This window comes from Salmo salar, chromosome 15 (assembly GCF_965601325.2).
Source record: "Salmo salar chromosome 15, fSalSal1, whole genome shotgun sequence".
In the NCBI taxonomy this organism is placed as follows: domain Eukaryota; kingdom Metazoa; phylum Chordata; class Actinopteri; order Salmoniformes; family Salmonidae; genus Salmo; species Salmo salar.
In genome coordinates this window covers 22,273,056-22,292,518 of record NC_138305.1, presented here as the reverse complement: position 1 = coordinate 22,292,518, position 19,463 = coordinate 22,273,056, and the positions used below count along the sequence as shown (strand labels likewise).

Genomic DNA, 19,463 nt, shown 5'->3' with positions numbered 1-19,463 from the left:
GAATGTGTGCGTGCGTTAAAGTACCAAATGCTGCCCGCGGACAGTGACGGACTTCTACGTCACACACTGTAATAGTGAAGGTGTAAACATGTCAGTAGAAAACCTAAACAGTATATTTGACTTCTCAGCTTCCCTATCAAATCTAAAAATGCCAAGCAGACAACCTAAGAAAATGAACAACAATGACAAATGGTTTGATGAAGAATGCAAAAACCTCAGAAAGAAATTGAGAAACCTATCTAATCAAAAACATAGAGACCCAGAAAACCTGAGCCTACGCCTTCACTATGGCGAATCACTAAAACAACACAGAAATACACTACGGAAAAAGAAGGAACAGCACGTCAGAAATCAGCTCAATGTAATTGAAGAATCCATAGACTCTAACCACTTCTGGGAAAATTGGAAAACACTAAACAAACAACAACATGAAGAGTTATCTATCCAAAACAGAGATGTATGGATAAACCACTTCTCCAATCTTTTTGGCTCTATAACAAAGAACAAACAGCAAAAACATATACATAATCAAATACAAATCTTTTAATCAACTATTAAAGAATACCAGAACCCACTGGATTCTCCAATTACATTGAATGAACTACAGGACAAAATACAAACCCTCCAACCCAAAAAGGACTGCGGTGTTGATGGTATCCTAAATGAAACGACAAAATATACAGACCACAAATTCCAATAAACTCTTTAACAAAATCCTTAGCTCTGGCATCTTTCCCAATATTTGCAACCAAAGACTGATCACCCCAATCCACAAAATTGGACTCCATTAACTACAGTGGGATATGTGTCAACAGCAACCTTGGAAAAATCCTCTGCGTTATCATTAACAGCGACTTGTACATTTCCTCAATGAAAACAATGTACAGAGCAAACGTCAAATTGGCTTTTTACCAAATTACCGTACGACAGACCACGTACTCACCCTGCACAATTCTTTCCAATTGGCAAACAAACAAACCAAAACAAAGGCAAAGTCTTCACATGCTTTGTTGATTTCCAAAAAGCTTTTGACTCAATTTGACATGAGGGTCTGCTATACAAAATGATGGGAAGTGGTGTTGGGGGAAAAACATACAACATTATAAAATCCATGTAAACAAATAAGTGTGCGGTAAAATTGACAAAAACACACATTTCTTTCCACAGGGCTGGGGGGTGAGACAGGGATGCAGCTTAAGCCCCACCCTCTTCAACATATACAGTTGAAGTCGGAAGTTTACATACACTTAGATTGGAGTCAATAAAACTCGTTTTTCAACCACTCCACAAATTTCTTGTTAACAAACTATAGTTTTGGGAAGTTGGTTAGGACATCTACTTTGTGCATGACACAAGTTATTTTTCCAACAATTGTTTACAGACAGATTATTTCCCTTATAATTCACTGTATCACAATTCCAGTGGGTCAGAAGTTTACATACACTAAGTTGACTGTGCCATTAAACAGCTTGGAAAATTCCAGAAAATGTTGTCATGGCTTTAGAAGCTTCTGATAGGCTAATTGACATCATTTGAGTCAATTGGAGGTGTACCTGTGGATGTATTTCAAGGCCTACCTTCAAACTCAGTGCCTCTTTGCTTGACATCATGGGAAAATCAAAAGAAATCAGCCAAGACCTCAGAAAAAAAATTGGAGATCTCCACAAGTCTGGTTCATCCTTGGGAGCAATTTCCAAACACCTGAAGGTACCACGTTCATCTGTACAAACAATAGTAAGCAAGTATAAACTCCATGTGACCACGCAGCCGTCATACCGCTCAGGAAGGAGACGCGTTCTGTCTCCTAGAGATGAACGTACTTTGGTGCGTAAAGTGCAAATCAATCCCAGAACAACAGCAAAGGACCTTGTGAAGATGCTGGAGGAAACAGGTACAAAACGATCTATATCCACAGAAAAACGAGTCCTATATCGACATAACCTGAAAGGCCGCTCAGCAAGGAAGAAGCCACTGCTCCAAAACCGCCCTAAAAAAGCCAGACTATGTTTTTTTGGGGACAAAGATCATGCTTTTTGGAAAAATTTCCTCTGGTCTGATGAAACAAAAATAGAACTGTTTGGCCATAATGACCATTGTTATGTTTGGAGGAAAAAGGGGAGGCTTGCAAGCCGAAGAACACCATCCCAACGTGAAGCACAGGGGTGTGCGGGGGTGATTTGCTGCAGGAGGGACTGGTGCACTTCACAAAATAGATGGCATCATGAGGCATGAAAATCATGTGGATATATTGAAGCAACATCTCAAGACATCAGTCAGGAAGTTAAAGCTTGGTCGCAAATGGGTCTTCTAAATGGACAATGACCCCAAGCATACTTCCAAAGTTGTGACAAAATGGCTTCAGGACAACAAAGTAAAGGTATTGGAGTGGCCATCACAAAGCCCTTACCTCAATCCTATAGAAAATGTATGGGCAGAACTGAAAAAGTGTGCGCGAGCAAGGAGGCCGACTAACCTGACTGAGTTACACCCCTCTATTGTCCTCCAATACCAACCCTCCAAAACTCCTCTATTCCCCTCCACTACTCCAACTCTCCTCTATTCCCCTCCACTACTCCAACCCTCCTCTATTCCCCTCCACTACAACCCTCCTCTATTCCCCTCCACTACTCCAACCCTCCTCTATTCCCCTCCACTACTCCAACCCTCCTCTATTCCCCTCCACTACAACAACCCTCCTCTATTCCCCTCCACTACAACAACCCTCCTCTATTCCCCTCCACTTCTCCAACCCTCCTCTATTCCCCTCCACTACTCCAACCCTTCTCTATTTCCCTCCACTACTCCAACCCTCCTCTATTCCCCTCCACTACTCCAACCTTCCTCTATTCCCCTCCACTACTCCAACCCTCCTCTATTCTCCTCCACTACAACAACCCTCCTCTATTCCCCTCCACTACAACAACCCTCCTCTATTCCCCTCCACTTCTCCAACCCTCCTCTATTCTCCTCCACTACAACAACCCTCCTATATTCCCCTCCACTACTCCAACCCTCCTCTATTCCCCTCCACTACTCCAACCCTCCTCTATTCCCCTCCACTACTCCAACTCTCCTCTATTCCCCTCCACTACTCCAACTCTCCTCTATTGCCCTCCACTACAACCCTCCTCTATTCCCCTCCACTACTCCAACCCTCCTCTATTCCCCTCCACTACAACAACCCTCCTCTATTCCCCTCCACTACTCCAACCCTCCTCTATTCCCCTCCACTACAACAACCCTCCTATATTCCCCTCCACTACTCCAACCCTCCTCTATTCCCCTCCACTACAACCCTCCTCTATTCCCCTCCACTACTCCAACCCTCCTCTATTCCCCTCCACTACTACAACCCTCCTCTATTCCCCTCCACTACAACCCTCCTCTATTCCCCTCCACTACTACAACCCTCCTCTATTCCCCTCCACTACTACAACCCTCCTCTATTCCCCTCCACTACAACCCTCCTCTATTCCCCTCCACTACTACAACCCTCCTCTATTCCCCTCTACTACAACAACAGGTGTATCTTCAGTTGGCATGAGGAATGTATCATCTGATGGAGGAATAAATAGACCCTCAATAACAGCTGTCTGTGTTGGTGTGTGTAGGACGGTGTGTGTAGGACAGTGTGTGTGTGTGTGTTTTCTGTTTCATTCTACCACCAGTTTTACACTACAGAGTTAATTCAGACCTTACAGTATTACATTTTTTTCTCATCAATCTACACACACTAACCCATAATGACAAAGCAAAAACAGGTTTTCAGAATTTTAGGCAAATTTAAATAAATACAAAAACGACTGAAATATCACATTTTACATAAGTATTCAGACCCTTAACTCAGTACTGTGTTGAAGCACCTTTGGCAGTGATTACAGCCTCGAGTCTTCTTGGGTATGATGCTACAAGCTTGGCACACCTGTATTTTGGGAGTTTCTCCCATTCTTCTCTGCAGATCCTCTCAAGCTCTGTCAGGTTGGATGGGAAGCGTTGCTGCACAGCGATTTTCAGGTCTCTCCAGAGATGTTCGGGAGGGTTCAAGTCTAAGCTCTGGCTGGGCCACTCAAAGACGTTCAGAGACTTGTCCCAAAGCCACTCCTGCGTTGTCTTGGCTGTGTGCTTAGGGTCGTTGTCCTGTTGGAAGTTGAACCTTCGCCCCCAGTCTGAGGTCCTGAGCGCTCTGGAGCAGGTTTTCATCAAGGATCTCCCTGTACATTGCTCCGTTCAGCTTTCCCTCGATCCTGACTAGTCTCCCAGTCCCTTCCACTGAAAAACATCCCCACAGCATGCTCCTGCCACCACCATGCTTCACAGTAGGGATGGTACCAGGTTTCCTCCAGACGTGACGCTTGGCATTCAGGCCAAAGAGTTCAATCTTAGTTTCATCAGATCAGAGAAAAAAGGTGGCTTTTGGCAAATTCCTAGCGGGCTGTCATGTGCCTTTTATGGAGAAGTGGCTTCCGTCTGGCCACTCTACCATAAAGGCCTGATTGGTGGAGTGCTACAGAGATGGTTGTCATTCTGGAAGTTTCTCCCATCTCCACAGAGGGACGCAGACCTGTCAGAGTGACCATCGGTTTCTTAGTCACCTCCCTGACCAAGGCCCTTCTCCCCCTAGTGTTAGGCCACACAAGCTCACAAAAACGGGACAGGAGTGCTGAAGCGTGTAAAAGTAACCTGTCCTCGGTTACAACACTCACTAGCAAGTTCCAAACTGCCCCTGGAAGCAACGTCAGCACAATAACTTTGTCAGAGCTTCATGAAATGGGTTTCCATGGCCGAGCAGCCGTACACAAGCCTAATATCACCATGCGCAATGCCAAGCATCGGCTGAAGTGGTGTAAAGCTCGCTGCCGTTGGACTCTGTAGCAGTTCTCTGGAGTGTTTGATCATGCTTCACCATCTGGCAGCACGACAGATGAATCTGGGTTTGGCGGATGCCAGGAAAACGCTTCCTATCCAAATGCATAGTGCCAACTGTAAAGTTTGGTGGATAATGGTCTGGGGCTGTTTTTAACAATTCGGGCTAGGCCCCTTAGTTCCAGAGAAGGAAAATGTTAATGCTGCAGCATACAATGACATTCTAGACGATTCCGTGCTTCCAACCTTTTTACAACAGTTTGGGGAAGGCCCTTTCCTGTTTCAGCACGACAATGCCTCCGTGCACAAAGCGAGGTCCATACAGAAATGGTTCGTTGAGATCAGTGTGGAAGAACTTGACTGGCCTGCACAGATCCTGACCAAATCTGACCATAATTCTATCCTCCTGATTCCTGCTTACAAGCTAAAATTAAAGCAGGAAGCACCAGTGACTCGGTCTATTAAAAAAAAAAGTGGTCAGATGAAGCAGATGCTAAACTACAGGAGTGTTTTGCTATCGCAGACTGGAACATGTTCCGGGATTCTTCCGATGGCATTGAGGACCACACAGTCACTGGCTTCATCAAGAAGTGCATCAATGACGTCTTTTCCACAGTGACTGTACGTCCATACCCCAACCAGAAGCCATGGATTACAGGCAACATTCGCACTGAGCTAAAGGCTAGAGCTGCCGCTTTCAAGGTGCGGGACTCTAACCCGGAAGCTTATACGAAATCCTGCTGAGCCCTCCGATGAACCCTCAAACAGGCAAAGCATCAATACAGGACTAAGATCGAATCGTACTACACAGGCTCCGACGCTTGTCGAATGTGGCACTGCTTGCAAACTATTACGGACTGCAAAGAGAAGCACAGCTGAGAGCTGCCCAGTGACACAAGCCTATCAGATGAGCTAAATAACTTCTATGCTCACTTCGAGGCAAGTAACACTGAAACATGGATGAGAGCATCAGCTGTTCCGGGTGACTGTGTGATCATGTGAGTATTCACAAGGCTGCGGGGCCAGACGGATTACCAGGATGTGTACTCCGAGCAAGCGCTGACCAACTGGCAAGTGTCTTCACTGATATTTTCAACCTGTCCCTGACTGAGTCTGTAATACCAACATGTTTCCCTGTGCCCAAGAACACTAAGGTAACCTGCCTAAATGACTACCGACCCGTAGCACTCACATCTGTATCCATGAAATGCTTTGAAAGTATAGTCATGGCTCACATCAACACCATTATCCCAGAAACCATAGACCCACTCCAATTTGCATACCGCCCCAACAGATCCACAGATGATGCAATCTCTATCGCACTCCACACTGCTCTTTCCCACCTGGAAAAAAGGAACCCCTATGTGAGAATGCTATTCCTTGACTACAGCTCAGCGTTCAACACCATAGTGCCCTCAAAGCTCATCACTAATCTAAGGACCCTGGGACTAAACACCTCCCTCTGCAACTGGATCCTGGACTTCCTGACGGGCCACCCCCAGGTGGTAAGGGTAGGTAACAACACATCCGCCACATTGATCCTCAACACGGGGGCCCCTCAGAGGTGCGTGCTCAGTCCCCTCCTGTACTCCCTGTTCCCTCGTGACTGCACGGCACGACTCCAACACCATCATTAAGTTTGCAGACGACACAACAGTGGTAGGCCTGATCACCGACAACGATGAGACAGCCTATAGGGAGGAAGTCAGAGACCTGGCAGTGGTGCCAGGACAACAACCTCTCCCTCAACGTGATCAAGACAAAAGGAGATTGTGGACTAAAGGAAAAGGAGGACCGAGCACGCCCCCATTCTCATCGACGGGGCTGTAGTGGAGCAAGTTGAGGGCTTCAAGTTCCTTGATGTCCACATCACCAATAATCTAACATGGTCCAAACACACCAAGACAGTCATGAAGAGGGCATAACAAAACCTATTCCCCCTCAGGAGACTGAAAAGATTTGGCATGGGTCCTCAGATCCTCAAAAGGTTTTACAGCTTCACCATCGAGAGCATCCTGACGGGTTGCATCACTGCCTGGTATGGCAACTGCTCGGCCTCCGATCGCAAGGCACTACAGAGGGTAGTGCGTACAGCCCAGTACACCACCGGGGCCAAGCTTCCTGCCATCCAGGACCTCTATACCAGGCGGTGTCAGAGGAAGGCCCTAAAAGTTGTCAGAAAAACTCCAACCACCCTAGTCATAGACTGTTCTCTCTGCTACCGCACGGCAAGCAGTACCGAAGTCTAGGTCCAAGAGGCTTCTAAAAAGCTTCTACCCCCAAGCCATAAGACTCCTGAACACATAATCAAATGGCTACCCAGACTATTTGCATTGCTCCTCCCCCCCTTTACACCGCTGTTACGCTCTGTTGTTATCTATGCATAGTCACTTTAATAACTCTACCTACATGTACATATTACCAACATTATCTCAACACCGGTGCCCCTCCACATTGACTCTATACCGGTACCCCCTGTATACAGCCTCCACATTGACTCTGTACCGGTACCCCCTGTATATAGCCTCCACATTGACTCTGTACCGGTACCCCCTGTATATAGCCTCCACATTGACTCTGTACCGGTACCCCCTGTATATAGCCTCCACATTGACTCTGTACCGTAATACCCTGTATATAGCCTCCACATTGACTCTGTACCGGTACCCCCTGTATATAGCCTCCACATTGACTCGGTACCGGTACCCCCTGTATATAGCCTCTACATTGACTCTGTACCGTAACACCCTGTGTATAACCCCGCTATTGTTATTTACTGCTGCTCTTTAATTATTTGTTATTCTCATCTCTTACTTTTTTGGGGGGTATTTTCTTGAAACTGCATTGTTGGTTAAGGACTTGTAAGCATTTCACTGTTGTATTTGGCACATGTGACAAATACAATTTAACCCCTGACCTCAACCCCATAAAAACATGAATTGGAACGCCGACTGCGAGCCAGGTCTAATCGCCCAACATCAGTGCCCGACCTCACTAACTCTCTTGTGGCTGAATGAAAGCAAGCAACTTTTCCAACATCTAGTGGAAAGCCTTCCCAGAAGAGCAGAGGCTGTTATAGCATCAACGAAGGGGGGGGGGACCAAACTCTATATTCAAGCCCATGATTTTGGAATGAGATGTCGGATGAGCAGGTCATGTAGTGTATATGCCTGTCCGGTGGGTGTGAAGCTGAAATACAACCTGTCTGAAATCAGTCCTGAGACAGAGACACAATAAAACACACATCAATACCTTTAGCACAATCATCTTTTTAATGCCCTAGAAAACATTATATATATCATTTAAATCACTCAATAAAAGGTTCATGTGAAAAAGACAGAAGAAATCAAAACGGAGACGATAGAAAAACTAAAATATTTAACTTAGATTAAACAGAATATATATATTTTTTTCTCCAACCCCCATAAAGAATTGCACTGATCAGAGGCGTGAATGTCAATCAAAACGTGAGAAGGATGAAAAGTAGAACAACTTGTGTCAGTGATAACAGCAATGGATTAGTATAGAATGAGCCTTTATAATAGCCCACGTGACAACAGATCTAAGGCTATATATGTACAGCTCTTTCCCAGTGGACACAGATATAAGGCTATATATGTACAACTCTTTCCTATGTCATTCTGAAGCCGTAACTAGTTTGACATCTAAAAGCCATTCATACATGCAAATCATTATATGGTTTACAAGATAATATAGGTATATAATGGGCATACATCGAACACGAAACACTTTTCAGAAACTCTTTCAATATACAGATTCAAATAACCATCTCGGTCTCTTAAGTCGCTCAGCTTTTTATCCAATTTTTTTATTTTTATTTAACTAGGCAAGTCAGTTAAGAACAAATTCTTATTTACAATGACGGTCTAGGAACAGTGTGTTAACTGCCTTGTTCAGGGGCATGTGACGTGACAAATGACAGTGCAATTTTCAGGGCTACCCAACTCTGCAACATGACTTAGCAGAACGCAGGCAGCCCCCCTTACAAGTAGCCAGTCAGTCCCATTATTAAGACAGAGTGTTCATAGATTTAAAGACTTCCTGTGTTCTAAAAAGTCCACGACTTTGACATCTACATTAGGCTAGGGGGACTTAGGTATCGCCCTTTGACCTCTACATTAGGCTAGGGGGACTAGGTATCGCCCTTTCCCTTTCAGGATGCAGGCGTGGAGAGCGCTTGGAAGGTTGCTATAGGCAACACCGCCACCACATTACACCCGATAGAATCACGTACGACGCAAGACAAGAGAGCCGTAAAAAAAAAAAAAATAAGAGGTTTACGAATGTTTATGCCGCTTTGTGTCACGTCATAAGATGACGTAAGATGACTGATCGCTCAACCTCAGCGTCAGTAGTTTTTTGTTTGTTACCGTGTGTCTTCTTCTAACTGAAACACACCAGGAAGAAACAAACCTCTAAAAAGCAGCAGGACAGTCGCGCCCGTGGTGTCAACGACTGGCGGTGACTCAACATGTACAATCATCAGGAAACGAACAAAAAAAAATGACTGTCGATGTTCTGGTCATGAGGCGATAAAGACGGCCCACCAAGGTTTTGGGGTCAATTTCCATTCCAATTCTCTGCAACGTATTTTAACTAGGAACATTTTGGAATTTGGTTAACTTTCTGAATTGGAATGGACCCCAACCCTGACAAACACCTTATACTGTTATCTTAAAGACATTTTGACCAATGAAGACAGCGAGTCAATGAAATGTACAAAACAGGTTCAGCATAGTGTTAAACATACAACATAATCAAATTTCCATCTACTGTAGTTAGCTAATATAATAACAATATTACACATGAAATACCTCTCCCAAAAAAGCGATTTTAAAGCGCAGAACAACAATGGCAGTAGTAACGTCTGCCAAGACAATGGTTAAATGGTAGTTTTTTTCTCCCTCCCATTTATTTAAAAAACGTTTTCATTTTGGATATATAGGGTTTTATTTCGATAGCGATGATCTTGTTTTATTTTTTCAACATTTGTTTTTCAATCGTCCTGATTTTTTTTTGGGGGGGGTCAGTGTGTGTGTGTGTGGGTCTGTGTGTCCTAAAGTAGTCAGTGTGTGTGTGTGGGTCTGTGTGTCCTAAAGTAGTCAGTGTGTGTGTGTGTGGGTCTGTGTGTCCTATAGTAGTCAGTGTGTGTGTACGTGGGTCTGTGTGTTCTATAGTAGTCAGTGTGTGTGTACGTGGGTCTGTGTGTCCTAAAGTAGTCAGTGTGTGTGTACGTGGGTCTGTGTGTCCTAAAGTAGTCAGTGTGTGTGTGTGGGTCTGTGTGTCCTAAAGTAGTCAGTGTGTGTGTGTGGGTCTGTGTGTCCTAAAGTAGTCAGTGTGTGTGTGTGGGTCTGTGTGTCCTAAAGTAGTCAGTGTGTGTACGTGGGTCTGTGTGTCCTAAAGTAGTCAGTGTGTGTGTGTGGGTCTGTGTGTCCTAAAGTAGTCAGTGTGTGTGTGGGTCTGTGTGCCCTAAAGTAGTCAGTGTGTGGGTCTGTGTGTCCTAAAGTAGTCAGTGTGTGTGTGGGGGTCTGTGTGTCCTAAAGTAGTTAGTGTGTGTGTGTGGGTCTGTGTGTTCTTAAGTAGTCAGTGTGTACGTGGGTCTGTGTGTCCTAAAGTAGTCAGTGTGTGTGTGTGGGTCTGTGTGTTCTATAGTAGTCAGTGTGTACGTGGGTCTGTAGTCAGTATTGTGTACACAGTGCAGCTACTGGCACGTGTTGCCGTGGTTACTCAGAGTAGTGCTGCAGTCTCCTCATATCCAGCAATAAGAGCCCCTTTCAATAAGAGCCTGGGTGTGGTTGGGCAGCTGCTGGCTGGTGACCAGGGGTAGCATGAGGAGCATATCTATACATGTCTGTAATATAGATAGATAGAGATAGATATACTTGGCTTTAGCCCTGCTCCAGAGAACTCTCTCGCCCTTTCAGCAGGCACTGACCTAACACCAGCGGGTTGGTGTAAAGCAAGGAATCAACCGCGTTACTTAAAAGACGAGGAAGCATTTTTTTATTTGTATTTTTTTTTTAAGTACTCAAAAATCTCTCGACCCCCGTCCCCCGTCCCTCGTTCCCCCGTCCCTCGACCCCCGTCCGAGTTCATATCGTTCTCTTCTTCTGGGACCGTTATGCGCCAAGCAGTTCAGAGTAGGAGCGTCAATAAGGCCTTTAATATAATAATGAATAACATTAGATAGAGTAGGAGTGCTGATCTAGGATCAGGTCTATCCTGTCCATGATGTTTAATACATACAGCCTCAGGTCTCTGGAGTAGTAACCTAGTGTTGTTACCTCTCCTTTAATCTTCCTCCTCTCCTTCTCCCTTTCCTCCTTCACATCTCCTTCTCCCACTCTTCTTCTTCCTCTCCACCACCCCTCCCTCCCTCCCTCCCTCTCCTCTCCTCTACGGTGTTTGCAGCAGAGGCTCCTCAGTCTCCAGTTGGGCCAGCTGTCTCCTGAGGTTGTTGACTTTATTCTGCAGCTCTTTGTTGTACTGTATGATATGAACCATCTCGTCGTACGCCTCATCCAGACACCTGGAGCTGCGCTTCCAACGCAGGAACACACCTTGAGGGGGGGGGGGGGGGGAGACAGAGAAAATGAGAGAGCGAGAGAGAGAGACAGCGAGAGAGAGAGAGTGAGAGCGAGACAGAGAGAGAGACAGCGAGAGAGAGAGACAGCGAGAGAGAGAGAGACAGCGAGAGAGAGACAGAGAGAGAGCGAGAGAGAGACAGCGAGAGAGAGACAGCGAGAGAGAGACAGCGAGAGAGAGACAGCGAGACAGAGACAGCGAGACAGAGACAGCGAGACAGAGAGACAGAGACAGCGAGACAGAGACAGCGAGACAGAGACAGCGAGACAGAGGGAGGGAGAAAGAGAGAGAGGGAGACAGTTGAACAGTAATAATCAGAGGGGCCAGAGAGAGACAGTCAGTGGTAGCATCCCCAAATGGCACCCTATTCCCTATATAGTGCACTACAGTCCTGTTCCCTATATATAGTGCACTACAGCCTTATTCCCTATATAGTGCACTACTTTATACTACAGCCCTATTCCCTATATAGTGCACTACTTTATACTACAGCCCTATTCCCTATATAGTGCACTACTTTATACTACAGCCCTATTCCCTATATAGTGCACTACTTTATACTACAGCCCTATTCCCTATATAGTGCACTACATTACACTACAGCCCTATTCCCTAAATTGTGCACTACAGCCCTATTCCCTATATAGTGCACTACTTTATACTACAGCCCTATTCCCTATATAGTGCACTACTTTATACTACAGCCCTATTCCCTATATAGTGCACTACTTTATACTACAGCCCTATTCCCTATATAGTGCACTACTTTACACTACAGCCTTATTCCCTATATAGTGCACTACTTTACACTACAGCCTTATTCCCTATATAGTGCACTACATTACACTACAGCCCTATTCCCTATATAGTGCACTACATTACACTACAGCCCTATTCCCTAAATAGTGCACTACAGCCTATTCCCTATATAGTCCACTACAGCCCTATTCGTTATATTGTGCACTACTTTACACTACAGCCCTATTCCCTATATAGCGCACTACAGCCCTATTCAGTGCACTACTTTATACTACAGCCCTATTCCCTATATAGTGCACTACTTTTGACCAGGGCCCATAGGAGAAAAGGGGCTTGGTGGACTGAAAAAGTCTCCGTAGCAGCATAACAACTTGGCCTATAGGGCTATGCTTATGGCCTGCAGGGAATTCTTTAAATCACCAGCTCAGCATGTATATTTCAGCCATAAAGTAGTTAAATACAGGTTGAAACCAAGTCAATCCTCAAGTCTCTATGTTCAGCTGATGCAAGAGCAAGCAAAACTTAAGTCAAAACTTTTATTTTGCCGTTGATTTAAGCAAGTTAAGTAAGTAATTGAGAAACATTCTCAACGACCAGATCAAGAAAGACAAATTAACCTTTCTGGGACCGGGGGCAGTATTGAGTAGTTTGGATGAATGAGGTGCCCAAATTAAACTGCCTACTACTCGGGCTCAGAATGTAGGATATGCATGTTATTAGTAGATTTGGATAGAAAACACTCTGAAGTTTCTAAAACTGTTTGAATGATGTCTGTGAGTATAACAGAACTCATTTGGCAGGCAAAAACCTGAGAAAAAAATCCAACCAGGAAGTGGATTGTAGTTTTTCAAGACTGGGCCTATTCAGTATACAGTGACTTAGGGTTCAATTTGCACTTCCTAAGGCTTCCACTAGATGTCAACAGTCTTTAGAACGTGTTTCAGGCTTTTGCAGTCACAGAGAGCGAACAAGACCTCCTGGAGTCTGATGACCGAGAGAATGTCATGGCCTCAATTACGCGCGTTCACGTGAGGGGTAGCTGTGTTCCATAACGTTTTTCAAGACATTGGAATCGTCCGGTTGGAATATTACTGAAGTGTTACATTAAAAAGGCCCTAAAGATTGATGCTTTACAACGTTTGACATGTTTCAACGAACGTAAATATAACTTTTTGTCGTGAAATTTTCGGCGCGCTTCCTACATTTGAAGTAGCTTACTGAACGTGCAAACAACAAGGAGGTATTTGGACGTAAATTATGGACTTTATCGAACAAAACAACATTTATTGTGGACCTGGGATTCCTGGATATGCCTTCTGATGAAGATCATCAAAGGTAAGTGAATATTTCTAATGCTATTTATGATTTTAGATGACTCCAAAATGGCGGGTATCTGTATTGCTTGATGTCTTTTTCTGAACGCCGTATTCAGATTATTGCAAAGTGTGCTTTCCCCGTGAAGCTTTTTTGAAATCTGTCACAGCGGTTGCATAAGGGAGATGTTTATCTATAATTCTTTGAAAAACAGTTTAATATTTTATCAATGGTTATGATGAGTATATTGTAAATTGTTGTGCTGATTCACCGGCAGTATTGGAGGCAAAATATTTTCTGAACATCACGCGGCAATGTAAAATGGGGTTTTTGGATATAAATATGAACAATATGAATATGATCAAACCAAACATACATGTATTGTGTAACATTTAGTCCTAGGAGTGTCATCTGATGAAGATCGTCAAAGGTTAGTGCTTAATTTTAGCTGTATTTCTGGTTTTTGTGACCCCTCTCCTGCTTGGAAAATGGCTGTGTGGTTTTTCTTGTGTTGGCACTGTCCTAACATAATCTAACTTTATGCTTTCGCCGGAAAGCCTTTTTGAAATCGGACAATGTGGTTGGATTAAGGAGAGGTGTATCTTTAAAATGGTGTCAAATAGTTGTATGTTTGAGAAATTTGAATTATGACATTTTGTTGTTTTGAATTTGCCGCCCTGATATTTCACTGGCTGTGTCCCGCAGGTAGCCCATAGAAGTTAAGGAAAATGGACAACGATTAGAAAGAAAAGGCTATGGGCTCCGAATATTTTAAAACAGGTACTGCCTTCATGTACATATCTACCTCAAATACCTTATTATTATCTATCCTGATGCCTTGTCGCTTCACCCTGCCTTAATTTTCTATTAAATAAGCTGTTATTTTGAGAGTGAAAACCCGAAAACAAAAAATGGGAAAAGCAGAAACCTGGAAAAACTAAATAAAGTAAACAGAATTTGGGGAAAAACAAAACCTCTGTACATTGATCTGGTACTGGTACTCCCTGTATATAGCTCCACATTGATCTGGTACTTCCTGTATATAGCTCCACATTGATCTGGTACTGGTACTCCCTGTATATAGCTCCACATTGATCTGGAACTGGTACTCCCTGTATATAGCTCCACATTGATCTGGTACTGGTACTCCCTGTATATAGCTCCACATTGATCTGGTACTGGTACTCCCTGTATATAGCTCCACAGTGATCTGGTACTCCCTGTATATAGCTCTACATTGATCTGGTACTGGTACTCCCTGTATATAGCTCCACATTGATCTGGTACTCCCTGTATATAGCTCCACATTGATCTGGTACTCCCTGTATATAGCTCCACATTGATCTGGTACTCCCTGTATATAGCTTCACATTTTATTCCTCGTGTTACAATTTTATTTTTATTTTTTTAATTTTTACTCTGCGTCGTTGGGAAAGGCTCGTAGAAAGCATTTCACTGTAAAGTCTGCACTCATTGTATTCGGCGAATGTGACATTTTATTCTCTCTGAACTGCCAGAATGAATTTATGAACACACCCTTAGTCATGCATAGGAGTCAATGGGAGTGAAAGTGGTGTAAAACCGGAAAAAGTTATGACTCAACCTTTAGGGTTAGAGGTCAGGGAACTTAAGTAGCATCTGAATCTAAAAACGGCATCAGAATAACTCGGGACTAACGCCTCATGGCCACCAGATGCGTCAAACTCCAGAGGAAGTCATTGATTGAGCAATCCAGGAACAATACATTTGGGACACCACACTTGGCAGCGGTGGGTTCTGTCTACCGCATGCGTTCAATATTATCAAATCGTGTGTTGCTTTACCGTGCTGTGGTACAAACAGAAGTTCATAACCAGACTCCAACTAGCTAGCTTTTAGCTACAGTGAGGGGGGAAAAAAGTATTTGATCCCCTGCTGATTTTGTATGTTTGCCCACTGACAAAGAAATTATCAGTCTATAATTTTAATGGTAGGTTTATTTGAACAGTGAGAGACAGAATAACAACAACAAAAAATCCAGAAAAACGCATGTCAAAAATGTTATAAAATGATTTGCATTTTAACGAGGGAAATAAGTATTTGACCCCTCTGCAAAACATGACTTAGTGGCAAAACAATTCCCACAATTCAATTTTCTCAAACAATCAACTATTTTACACCAATTTAAAGATAAGACTCTCGTTAATCTAACCACATTGTCCGATTTCAAAAAGGCTTTACAGCGAAAGCAAAACATTAGATTATGTTAGGAGAGTACATAGACACAAATAATCACACAGCCATTATCCAAGCAAGCATATATGTCACATAAACTCAAACCACAGCTAAATGCAGCACTAACCTTTGATGATCTTCATCAGATGACACTCCTAGGACATTATGTTATACAATACATGCATGTTTTGTTCAATCAAGTTCATATTTATATCAAAAAACAGCTTTTTACATTAGCATGTGATGTTCAGAACTAGCATACCCACCGAAAACTTCCGGTGAATTTACTAAATTACTCATGATAAACGTTGACAAAATACATAAGAATTATTTTAAGAATTATAGATACAGAACTCCTTTATGCAATCGCTATGTCCGATTTTAAAATAGCTTTTCGGCGAAAGCACATTTTGCAATATTCTGAGTACATAGCTCGGCCATCACGGCTTGCTATTTTGACATCCGCCAACTTCGGGGTCACCTAAACTCAGAATTACTATTAGAAAAGTTTGATTACCTTTGCTGTTCTTCGTCAGAATGCACTCCCAGGACTTCTACTTCAAAAACAAATGTTGTTTTGGTTCCAAATAATCCATAGTTATATCCAAATACCTCAGTTTTGTTCATGCGTTCAGGTCAGTATCCGAAGGGTAACGCGCGAGGGCATTTCGTGACAAAACATTTCAAAATATTCCATTACCGTACTTAGAAGCATGTCAAACGCTGTTTAAAGTCAAATTTTATGCTATTTTTCTCGTAAAATAGCGATAATATTCCAACCGGGCAACGTTGTATTCATTCAAAGAGAGAAAGAAAAACATGGCGAGTTCTCGTGACCGCGCATCTCCAGTCTCACTGTCCCCAGGCTGACCACTTACAAACTCTGCTCCTATACTTTGCCCAGAGACAGCAGACACCCCATTCCACTTTCTGGCGGCTTTAGAGAGCCAATGGAAGCCTTAGAAAGTGACACGTTACAGCACAGATGCTGTAATTTCGATAGAGACGTAACAGAAGGACAACAAATTGTCAGACAGGGCACTTCCTGCATGGAATCTTCTCAGGTTTTGGCCTGCCATATGAGTTCTGTTATACTCACAGACACCATTCAAACAGTTTTAGAAACTTTAGAGTGTTTTCTATCAAAATCTACTAATTATATGCATATTCTAGTTTCTGGGCAGGAGTAGTAACCAGATTAAATCGGGTACGTTTTTTATCCGGCTGTGAAAATACTGCCCCCTATCCCAAAGAAGTTAAGGTCTGGAGACTGGCTAGGCCACTCCAGGACCTTAATGTGCTTCTTCTTGAGCCACTCCCTTGTTGCTTTGGCTGTGTGTTTTGGGTCATTATCATGCTGGAATACCCATCCACGACCCAGACATCCGGCAAAACAAAACGCATATGCATCTGGCGGACATTGGGGTTATAAGATTAGCGTCTGTTTACGGCTGGCTTGTCCATCGATGTTGATGACTAGTAATTATCACGCAAGCCTCCCGTCTGGCCTTTGACCTTCTGTGGAGGCATCACGGCTACTCAAGTGACAGTGAGTGAGGACACCCTAAAATCAGTAAGGACGTCCTATAATAAGCTGCCCATGCAGGACACTTTGGAAGGGGCAGAGGGAGTCATTCAACGTGCCACAGATAGCAACCATCCCAGGTATGGAGAGAATGCCAGGGTGGAATTCAGTGACGTCTGGTAACCCATATAAAGCATTGTAAGACAGTCATTTGATCATATGCGCTTCATAAGCCAGTCATGAGTTCGTAAGCCTGTCCAGGATTTGACGTTAAAGTCTGAAAGGCACTTGCCCATTAGGCAAGTAAGGTATATTTTTGGGTTGCCCGAAATGTTTAATGAGCCTAGCTATTTACATACGGAGGTGGCATATACTGCTTTCACAGGGGAGGAACCAGAAAGATTAGTACTGGAATTCTTTGTATTTTGGTTGCCATCACTACAAAAATGATCTTGCCTGATTGGCAGTCAGGCAAAAAAATATAATAAAAATAGGATTTCCATCTACCCTAAAACAGTTAGGCTATCATTACCATTGCTAACGGCTAAACAAAGTGGTAGATATACAATTTTTTTATGTTACATTTTAGTCATTTAGCAGACGCTCTTATCCAGAGCGACTTAAAGTAGTGAATGCATCCATTTCATTTCATGCATTTTTTATTTTTTTGTACTGAATCGAACCCACAACCCTGGCATTGCACACACCATGCTGGCATTGCAAACACCATGCTCTACCAACTGAGCCACAGGGAAGACAGGTACCAGGCAGGTCACCCGTGATACAAGTCAGTTATCGACATCCATCCATGTGAGGATGAACAAGTAGCCTATACAGAGTTCATACAGACATTGGCAAGTTAAATTCAAGGACTTTTTCCAAGCACTAAATCATTATTTTCAAGTGCCTACATTTGATATTTATTGTAATAGACTACAGGAAGAAAAAAAACTCCCCACAAAATGTAGCAAAAAAAACAACAACTATTCATTACCACTTTAAGAATAATGCATCTTTTTTTTTTATAGGCCTACACAATGGCATTATGCATTATCATTCACATTACATTCTAAACTATGTCAGAATAATGTGGGCCTTGCCTGACTAAATAGTCAGCATGGTCCCCACACAAACACACTAATGAAGTCTGTGTCAGACTGACTAGCTACACAGACAGACAGACTTCATTAGTGTGTTTGTGTCAGCCTGCCCACGCGCCGGCTGGTCAGCCTGCCCACGCGCCGGCTGGTCAGCCTGCCCACGCGCCGGCTGGTCAGCCTGCCCACGCGCCGGCTGGTCAGCCTGTCCACGCGCCGGCTGGTCAGCCTGCCCACAGCAGTAGAACTTCTAAATCGGCTAACAACTTCAATGACATTTTCAAGGAGCAAATAGCCTAGAGGAAATGTCTGATTTTCAAGGTAGGCTATTGCATGATGACTGAATTAAATTAAAATAAATAAAATACCTTGTTTGCATACCCATTATTGCCTTTACTGGTAGATATAACTTGGATCATATTTCGTACCCCTACCGGTCTTCGCTCCATGCAACAACCAGCTGTTTGAGAGCTACACGCTCTGCCCTACAGATTATCTATAGGTTACGTGTGCAGCGGGCGTGTAATAAATCCTTCCATCCTTCCCTGTGGCTCAGTTGGTAGAGCATGGTGTGTGTAACACCAGGGTTGTGGGTTTGATTCCCACGGAGGGCCAGTACAAAAAACAAAAATATGCATGAAATGAATAGTATGAAATGTATGCATTCACTACTGTAAGTCGCTCTGGATAAGAGCGTCAGCTAAATGACTAAAATTTAAATAAATCAACAAAACAAAACAACTTTGGGGAATCCATCTCTTTTTTTAAATCAATTATATGGCATAGATTAAAAATATAATTATGATGATTTTTTTAAATTACTGACAGGGAATATCGACTGGTCTGAAGGGTTTCCAAAACCTCCCCTGTATATCGAGCCCTGACACACACACACACTCCTGTGTCGATGTTGACTCTTCAGTTGGTTTATTTTTGGTTTCGCAGCATACTGCCCCCTCTTGGTTTACAAGCAGCATACTGCCCCCTCTTGGTTTACAAGCAGCATTCTGCCCCCTCTTGGTTTACAAGCAGCATTCTGCCCCCTCTTGGTTTACAAGCAGCATACTGCCCCCTCTTGGTTTACA

At 43.5% G+C, this 19,463-nt stretch overlaps 1 protein-coding gene across 2 annotated transcripts in view; it reads right to left on the bottom strand.

The window, feature by feature from the left end:
* Window positions 1-8,116: 8,116 nt before the first annotated feature.
* The window catches only part of mtmr9 (myotubularin related protein 9), a 40,071-nt gene continuing 28,724 nt past the window's right edge, over window positions 8,117-19,463 (bottom strand). For both annotated transcript variants that reach the window (XM_045695515.2, XM_082961612.1), the window contains exon 11: window positions 8,117-11,444. In XM_045695515.2, the coding sequence (XP_045551471.1) occupies window positions 11,281-11,444 (164 nt within the window). In that variant the 3' untranslated portion in view covers window positions 8,117-11,280. The remainder of the gene's footprint in view (window positions 11,445-19,463) is intronic.